At 41.6% G+C, this 9894-nt stretch overlaps 1 protein-coding gene across 1 annotated transcript; it reads right to left on the reverse strand.

Moving 5' to 3' along the window:
• Positions 1–4754: 4754 nt before the first annotated feature.
• Positions 4755–7212, reverse strand: LOC139630218 (E3 ubiquitin-protein ligase TRIM39-like). Its single transcript, XM_071493424.1, has one exon. It carries the CDS (start codon positions 7098–7100, stop codon positions 5604–5606), a length of 1497 nt encoding a protein of 498 aa, XP_071349525.1. The 5' UTR covers positions 7101–7212; the 3' UTR covers positions 4755–5603.
• Between the last annotated feature and the right edge of the window lie 2682 nt (positions 7213–9894).

Raw genomic sequence — 9894 nt, forward strand, 5'->3', positions numbered from 1 at the left:
GCTCCTCAGGCCACTGCATTTACATTTACATGTCGCTGCGCTCTTTAGGGTCAAAATGAAAATGCACTCAGTCCTCTCATTGAGGCAGGTCATCAGTGAGGACGTCACTTCCTCGTCAGTTGTAATGTTTCTGTCACTGGGGCAGTGGTTGTAGCTTGTTACCCGTAAGGAAATGACCAGAGATGAGATTTAAAGATTTTTAAATGTATTACAATAAGTGATAAGATGCTGAGAGACAGTCTCATCTCATAGGTGAGGACGTCACTTCCTCGTCTCTCGTCACTTTGTCTGTCTGGGGCAGTGGCAGCAGCTTGTTTTACCGTCTGTGTCTTATATCAATACAACTCAATGAAAATTACCAGACACATGATTTAAAGAATTTATCTGTGGGCGTGAATCTCCATCAGCTGAGTCTGCTCCCTCTGCAGCTCCACCTTGATCCCTCACCTCAATGCACTCTTCTTCTCAGTCAGCAAGATCTTGAATTCATTTCAGATATAAAGCCTGTACAATGATATGAGGTTGATGAGTGTGTGATCACTTCCAGTGGTGATTGCACACACAGTAAACTCAGAATAACAAATCTAAATAAATGCAGGTGGAAGACCTTGTAAACATGTTTGTTGTCTCCATTTTGCAGCACTGAGAGTCACTCAGCAACAGTTTTTTGACTGATAAATCAAAGTTTTGGAGGATGTGCACACAATGAGCCCACAGGAGGAAGCTCCTCTCTGAGCTGCAGGTCTGTGGTGACCTCTAGTGACAGGACTGAAGTGTTGCTCTGTGTCTGAACTATGTTCAACACTCAGAGGAAGAAAACAAGAAAACAAGACAAGGTTCCTACTATTTAAACATGCGTTTTCTGGAAGACCATGTACTCAAATATTAAACCATAACAACCATATCATTTGAATAGGTTTGTTTGGTGTGCGTGTGTTTGGGGATTTTTGCTGCTAAAGCTGAGTAATCTTGCCCCAGAAACCTGCGAACTACTGTTGATTTTCATACGATTTTTAAAAAAATATTAAGATGAGTGAGATTCTCTTTGCACAGGTGACCCACAAACTCAAACTCCAGAATAACTGAGCCTCCTTCAAAATAAAGAAAAGCCTCTGCAGCAAACTGAAAACAGCAGCTGTGGTCGTCCTGGATTTCAGTGGTGTCCAGTTTACAGTTTGAACCTCATCTGACACCGTGCACCAATCAAGACTTCACTGTTTGCTCATAAAGTCTGAGTGTGAAGTGAACACAACTGCCAACATTTGAATCTCAAGTGAGTAACTAATCCAGCTCACCAAGGAGATGAGATGTTCAACAGGATAAACATGACTTGAGGAAATATAATGAAATAAACTACTCACTCTACACACTCAGGAACAAAGGTGGAAAGATGGAGGGAAGCAGCTCAGCTGAAGGCCGATCAGAGAATGAGCTCAGGACACAGAACAAAGAAAACTCAAGACACCTGTGTGAGCTGCCCAGTCAGCTCACCTGTCCTGCTCAGGCCGGCAGTCATGTGACCCCACTTCCCACAGTACACACCATTTAATGAAAATTCTATCACTTTATCTTGAATAAATCAACAAACAATTCTAAATCAAAATCAGTACAAACATTATCACTTTAAATATATAATCATGGGAGAACAAACCAAGGAGATTAAATGTACCACTGAACAACAAAATACACATGACTTGAGGAAATATAATGAAATAAACGACTCACTCAGGAACAAAGGTGAGAGCAGCTCAGCTGAAGGACAAACAGAGAATGAGCTCAGGACACAGAACAAAGAAAACTCAAGACACCTGTGTGAGCTGCCCAACTCTCCACCTGTGCTCCTCAGCCCAGCAGTCATGTGACCCCACTTCCCACAGGATGCTTTAAGTATCATTTAAAAAGAAAATGCAGTACTCCAATTTGCATTTTCTTTTTCACATACTCATGTGTGTACTCGTCTACAAACATATTAAAATGATGATGTTCAAAGACTGAACCTGCTCTGCAGTGACAGTATTTAAACATAATGAACAAACAGCTCCTCAGGCCACTGCATTTACATTTACATGTCACTGCGCTCTTTAGGGTCAAAATGAAAATGCACTCAGTCCTCTCATTGAGGCAGGTCATCAGTGAGGACGTCACTTCCTCGTCTCTCGTCACTTTGTCTGTCTGGGGCAGTGGCAGCAGCTTGTTTTACCGTTACCTTAATATTTTTTAAAAAATATTAAGATGAGTGAGATTCTCTTTGCACAGGTGACCCACAAACTCAAACTCCAGAATAACTGAGCCTCCTTCAAAATAAAGAAAAGCCTCTGCAGCAAACTGAAAACAGCAGCTGTGGTCGTCCTGGATTTCAGTGGTGTCCAGTTTACAGTTTGAACCTCATCTGACACCGTGCACCAATCAAGACTTCACTGTTTGCTCATAAAGTCTGAGTGTGAAGTGAACACAACTGCCAACATTTGAATCTCAAGTGAGTAACTAATCCAGCTCACCAAGGAGATGAGATGTTCAACAGGATAAACATGACTTGAGGAAATATAATGAAATAAACTACTCACTCTACACACTCAGGAACAAAGGTGGAAAGATGGAGGGAAGCAGCTCAGCTGAAGGCCGATCAGAGAATGAGCTCAGGACACAGAACAAAGAAAACTCAAGACACAACTCAAGAAAATGCAGCAATCCAATTAGCATTTTCATTTTCACACACTCATGTGGGCGTCCTATGAGCATATTAAATGAAAATTGAAAAGTGGCAATATTCAAATACAAAATGTACATTTACAAGTCACTACACTCTGTAGGGGTCAAAATGAAAATTCAGTCTGTCAGTCATCTCATCAGTGAGGACGTCACTTCCTCGTCTCTCATCACTTTGTCTGTCTGGGGCAGTGGCAGCAGCTTGTTTTACCCGTCTGTGTCTGACATCAATACAACTCAATGAAAATTACCAGACATATGATTTAAAGAATTTAAATGTATCACAATAAGTGATTAGAAGCTGAGAGACAGAAGTCTGGTAGTTATTCTGATCCCAGGTCACAGCAGAGATTCAACCAGCTGTGGGCATGAGTCTGCTCCCTCTGCAGCTCCACCTTGATCCCTCACCTAAGTGCACTCTTCTTCTCAGTCAGCAAGATCTTTAGATCTTGAATTCATTTCAGATATAAAGCCTGTAAAATGATATGAGGTTGATGAGTATGTGATGCCCATCCAGGTCTTATAATACATCCATGCCTATGCCATGGATGGCTGCAGCCTGGACTTTGACATACAAACGTCATCTCCTGAGTCACCCTACAATAATAAAGTGCACCACTTCCTGTCAGTAGAGAGTATAAAATAAGAGCCTTGCAGCCAGTAGCTCCTCAGTACTTAGGCACTTCTGGTTTTCATCTTTCTTCTTTTCAGTGGTTTGGACTTTGGAGTTATTGATCTTGAAAAACAGAGTAGGTGATTATATATATGAATTCTCATTTTGTCAGGTAAACCATTTAAAATGATAACTTCCTGTTTCCACATGATAGGTTGGATGGGGGACAAGAATACTTTTGAAGTGCTCCTTTGCTCAATAATATTAACTCAATTTGAGTTATTTGCACAAGTTATTTGCTTGTGTTTCTTTAACCTCCTGGAACCCTGGCCTTATTTTTGTTAAATGAAAATAAAGAGATCTGGGTCCATAATTACCAAGTGTCAGAGTAGGAAATATGTCTAATCTTCAAAAATGTCTCAGAGTGGTACATTTTTGGTCCTACTTTCAGGATGTGGAGTAAAAGCTTTTCATCAACTTTCCCAACTTAGGAAACACCTGGAATTTAATTATTCTTTACTTTTCGTGCAATACTAAAACTGGTCAGTGGGTGGCAGAGAGGATGTCAAGCAGCCTGCCAGGACGTTGTTTTGTGTTCTCTTTTAATGCAGCATCATTGAAAGACACAACAAATGTGTTTTAAAAATATTTCTATGCCATGTAGCAACAGAGTATATCAGCTTGTAGATTTGAAGATGAGAAAAGAAGCAGCTTAAGGCTGTGAAACATACAAAAGACAGCCTCTCACAAAACCTCCAGTGTGGCTGGAAGGTGAATTAAGGACAATAATGAGAACAGTTCTGATATAATTTCTCTGTAGGCATTAGATGATCAGTCAGTGCAGCGTCTTATCCAGGCAGGTTTCATACTTCAGCTCAACTCAATCAAAATCAAAAACAGATGGATATCAATCCTCACTGTGAAGTCATCTCTGAAAATGGAGATTAAATCTCTGTACACACTCAGACAAACAGTTTCCCCCAAAGAACCAGGATTGCTGAAAGAAACTTGATATGATCTAGTCATAAGACTAGACTTTTTTATTTTATTTTTATTGTAAAGCACTTTGAACTACATCTCTTGTACGAAAAGTGCTCTATAAATACTGTTTATTATTATTATTATTATTATTATTATTATCATACGTTCGTCCTGAGTCTGAACTCTAACCAGGCTGTTGGCCAACACTGACTCTGACCTCCACTGTGCTGATGACTTTTACCATCACTGTAACTTTCATTTCATTTTCAATTGTTTTTTTTTTCAAATGTCATATATGTATGTCAACTGTTAAAATACATTATTAATCTTATTATCCTCATAATAGCGGAAAAAACACTCTCACCAGTAGAAATGTAGAGGAGAAACTGAAAGTGAGTTTATTCCCATAATTTAAAGTTTTCATTTCGAGCATGTAGCTGATAAACAAAGTACAGTGAAAGCAACAGTAGTGGCAGATTCAAAATCGACTGTCAGAGCCGATTATTGGCATACTGACCGTCTGGAGGGGGCGCTGAAGAGGAGGAAGAAATCTTTTCAAGTATTACTTTTATTGAGCAGCACAACAAGCAACCTATATCACAAGAAAGGGAACGACAGGGGCACCTTGGCAGCTCACTTAATGCCTCGTACCTACTGCAGCGGCCCGGGGTTCAAGTCCAACCGGTAGCCCTGTGCTGCTGTCGTCCCCTCTCTCTCTTTCCAACTTATCTGTCTCTCTCTCTATAATAGTGGCTATAATAAAAGGCACAAGAGAAGCAAGAAAAAAGCAAGAAAATTAACTTAACAAGGAGAAACAACAGCAAATGAGGCAAAAACATGAGCAGGGCAAAAGAACAGATTAAAATGAAAGATTTTTTATTTCATGTCAGTTCTCTTTTAGAGGATGATCTGTATGTTGGACACTTTTTCAAATTCCATCATGATATGAATCTGCTAACATACATCATCAGGAATTTATACAATTTTACATTTTCATTTTCTTATTCAGAGTGATTTACAGTGAAAATACCAGCATCACAAAACAAATCACAAAATAAGATAAAATAACTGACAGAGCAGAAATAAATCGATTCTACTTTTACAGACAGGATCATCATCAGAGTTGTCTCATGTTCATCTCACATGTTTTTCCCGCTCTCAGTCTATTTCAGTGCTGCTGTTAGAGTAATCATCGTGGTACAAATACAGTGATGTTACATTAGATAAGTCAGAGTCAGTTAGATCAGCGGTAATTCTATCTACGAGCGCTTTGTCGGTACACTGTGTGATCATCTTCATCGTCTTAATCGTCATCATCGCTGTCATCATCACTGTCATCATCGCTGTCATCATCGCTGTCATCATCGCTGTCATCATTGCTGTCATCATCCTCATCCTCATCCTCATCCTCATCCTCATCCTCATCCCGCTCTGGTAGAATCTGAATTGGGAATTCATCTCTGCTGTCAATGAATGGAAACAACTTCTTTGCACAAGTGCGTTTGAAGGTGTAAATGTGTGCGTCAGTGTTAAGATCAGAGAATGACAGTTTTCCTTTGTCACAGTCCAGATGAACTCTGATCTGCTCAAGCTTCTTCTTCACTGAGAGAACCACTGCTCTGGCTGATGGGGGAAAGGCTTTATATTTACCATCAGACAACCCTATTCTCCATATCCCAGATTGTATTTTTCCTTTTCTTTTAACAGACTCTGTAGCCACACCCAGAGACCAGAATTTATTTTCTCCAACCTCAACATCCCAGCTGTGAGTCCCTGAGTCGAAGCCCTCGGAGCCCAGGACAGAGATGAAGGTATCAAACCTCTCTGGATTGTTAGGAAGCTTCTGTGTCTCTACACATTGTACAGTGGTCAGATCTTCAGACAGGATGAGGTCTGGATGAGCAGTGTTTGGGTCCAGAATCACAGGACTGTAGGAGAGCATGTCCTTCATCTTGATCCAGATGCTGGGGGCCAGGTTTCCTAGGTGTTCAGCCACATCTATCAGAGCTCCTGAGCCCAGCTGTGGATCATCCAGCAGGAGGTGCTGCTGGACTCTGTCCACTGCAGCCTTGTAGTTCTGCAGGAATGAGACGTCTTCAGCTCTCAGCTCCTCCTCTGTGGATCTGACTGTGTGTGAAAGAGCTGCTATCTCTCTGCTCAGAGCCTTGACCTTCTTCTTCATTATCTGACTCTTCTGCTCCTCTTCCTCCCTCAGAGCAGTGATCCTGGCCTCCTCTTCCTCCTCTAGAAACTGGTGAAGCTTCTTAAACTGCTCCTTAATCTCCCTCTCCGTGTCCTTTGCCTGAACCTTGATGTGTTTTGCTGTTTGAGCAAAGTTTCCTTTAACTTGTTCAAACAGCTTCAGTTTCTCTTGTAAAGGCTTCAGGGATTTCTGGAGCTCTGTTTTACGTTCCTGTGCAACCTCATCAAAAGGACTAAATCTGTGGTTGTTGTGTGTTTTTGAGTGCAGACAGACAACACACACTGGCTGCTGATGGTCCAGACAGAAGAGTTTGAGTTTCTCAGAGTGCAGACTGCAGAGACCCTCAGACCCTGCTGAAGCTCTTTGACGTCTCGGGGATAAAAAGGCCTCACACAGGTTCTTTAAAGCCAAGTTTCGAGGGGGATCACTCTTGGATGATCTTCTCTTACAAACTGGACACTCCTGTGTTGGTTTCTCTCTCCACCAGCTCTTCAGACAGTCTTTACAGAAGCTGTGGCTGCATGACAGGACAACAGGATCTTTGAAAATATCCTGGCAGACTGGACAGGAGAGATCCTCCTCTGACTGGGAAGACATTGCACAGCAGACAGAACGCTCAAACTGGAAGAAAGTCCGGTGTGGTTTCCTACCTCTGTTGGAAAGGTCTCTTAGAGTTACTTCGGTCTGTGCGCAGATCAACAGCAGCTGGATGGGTTAGTATTCAGTATTTCAGTGTTCTGTCTTGAAGCTATTGTCTTTTAGTCCAAAGTCCTCCCTTGAGTCTATTTCTCCTCCCACTATCAGAGGAATAATGTTGCTTGCTTTCTGTTTGACGAGTCATAAAAGAGGCTGACCTTGGTCACACCATTTCTCAGAAATACTCTCCTGTAAACCAGATATAAGTTTCATTTTAGCGTTGAAAGTAGGGTCACATCTCTCAGTTCCTTCTACAAATGACAGGATTGCATATTTGTCTTCTGCTTGAACATGATCCCCATGTCATGTCAGCACTATTATGCCATGTAAACACAGAGCAACTACCAACCAACCACACTCAAAAACAAACGCACCCTTCCTGTCAAAGGAGGAAGCAGGAGGAGCAGGCTGTTACAGAGAATGTACAGTGCATCTGGAAAGTATTCACAGCACTTCACTTTTTCCACATTTTGTTATGTTACAGCCTTATTCCAAAATGGATTAAATTCATTTTTTACCTCAAAATTCTACACTCAATACCCCATAATGACAAAGTGAGCTCAGATGCTTCCTCTTTCCACTGATCATCCTTCAGATCAAGTTTCTACAACTTGATCAAGTTTCTACAACTTGATTGGAGTCCACCTGTGGTAAATTCAGTTGATTGGACATGATTTGGAAAGGCACACATCTGTCTATATAAGGTCCCATAGTTGACAGTGCATGTCAGAGCACAAACCAAGCCATGAAGTCCAAGGAATTGTCTGTAGACCTCTGAGACAGGTTTGTATCGAGGCACAGATCTGGGGAAGGGTACAGAAACATTTCTGCAGCACTGAAGGTCCCAGTGAGCACAGTGGCCTCCATCATCCGTAAATGGAAGAAGTTTGGAGCCACCAGGACTCTTCCTAGAGCTGGCCGCCCGGCCAATCTGAGAGACAGTGCTCCAGTGTTGCTCTGTGGAGAGAGGAGAACCTTCCAGAAGGACAACCTTTTCTGCAGCCCTCCACCAATCAGGCCTGTGTGGTAGAGTGGCCAGACAGAGCCACTCCTCAGTAAAAGGCACATGACAGCCCACCTGGAGTTTGCCAAAACGCACCTGAAGGACTCTCAGACCTTGAGAAACAAAATTCTCTGGTCTGATGAAACAAAGCTTGAACTCTTTGGCCTGAATACCAAGCGTCATGTCTGGAGGAAACCAGGCACCGCTCATCACCTGGCCAATACCATCCCTACAGTGAAGCATGGCAGTGGCAGCATCATGCTGTGGGGATGTTTTTCAGCACTAGGAACTCCTTAATGATTACCTGCTCCAGAGCGCTCTGGACCTTGGACCTCGGAGTGGAGCAAAGGTTCATCTTCCAACAGGACAACGACCCTAAGCACACAGCCAAGATAACAAAGGAGTGGCTCCGGGACAATTCTGTGAATGTCCTTGAGTGGCCCAGCCAGAGCCCAGACTTGAACCTGATTGAACATCTCTGGAGAGATCTGAAAATGGCCGTGCACCGACGCTGCCCATCCAACCTGATGGAGCTTGAGAGGTTCTGCAAAGAAAAATTGGAGAAACTGCCCAAAAATAGGTGTGCCAAGCTTGTAGCAAGAGACCTGAGGCTGTAATTGCTGCCAAAGGTGCTTCAACAAAGTACTGAGCAAAGGCTGTGAACACTTATGTACATGTTATAATTTTGTTTTTATTTTTAATAAATTTGCAAAAGTTTCAAGCAAACTCTTTTCACTTTGTCATTATGGGGTATTGAGTGTAGAATTTTGAGGTAAAAAATGAATTTAATCAATTTTGGAATAAGGCTGTAACCTAACAAAATGTAGAAAAAGTGAAGCGCTGTGAATACTTTCCAGATGCACTGTAATTTATTAAATAGCTTTGTTTTATTTGTTCAGTTAGCCACTTAGGTTGTGGCTGGTTTTATGACTTGCCTGTTATTTTGCTGCTTTGTGAAGCACTTGGATTTTAAAAAGTGCTCTATAAATAAATAATATCATCATTATTATCTGTAAACGTTGGTTTGTCTTGCACTGTATTGTCAGTAAAGGAATGAAACTTAATTTTGTGTGAGGAACAATGTACTTTGCCAATTTCTTTTTGCAGTATAATGTTGCATTAATATTCAAGGCATGATTTGTGTTAAAGCCCATTTATAAATGTCTGTCCACTGATTTGAATGGTTTCCCTGTTTGAGTTTGTGGCCACGTCATTAGGAGCATCAATACACCCGTTTATTCACATGGTTATTCAGCTAATCATGTAGCAGCAGTGCAGTGCATACAAATCCTGCAGATACAGGTCAGGAGCTTCAGTAAATGTTCACACCAAGCATCAGAATGAGGAAAAACTGTGGTCTCAGTGACTTTGATGGTGATGTGATGATGGCTTGTTGGTGCCAGTCCGGCTGGTTTGAGTTTTTCTGAGTATTTTGTGATGCAATGCTTCCTGTTAGTGTTTATTCAGGTCAGTGTCTTCTGAGTGATGACATTTTCATGTTGGAGGACAAATATCGTCTGTCTGTTGTCAGTGAGTTGATCCTCAGTTGTGCATCAAGCGTAGAAGTTGCATTAGTGCATTTTGGATTTAGAAGAACTTGTGCTGAGCTTGATGTGTTGGTTAGAGAGAACTGTTTTTGAAAGAACGAATTAAGTGTGTATGTAAAAGAGTTTTGGATGAAGATTGACCAAG

The sequence above is a fragment of the Trachinotus anak genome, unplaced genomic scaffold, assembly GCF_046630095.1.
Source record: "Trachinotus anak isolate AG129_WGS33_773 ecotype Australia unplaced genomic scaffold, CSIRO_AGI_Tana_v1 ptg000013l, whole genome shotgun sequence".
NCBI lineage: Eukaryota > Metazoa > Chordata > Actinopteri > Carangiformes > Carangidae > Trachinotus > Trachinotus anak.

What these genes read in the sequence shown, in the direction of transcription:
- LOC139630218 (XM_071493424.1), bottom strand. Translation starts at nt 7,100, where the DNA reads ATGTCTTCCCAGTCAGAGGAGGATCTCTCCTGTCCAGTCTGCCAGGAT.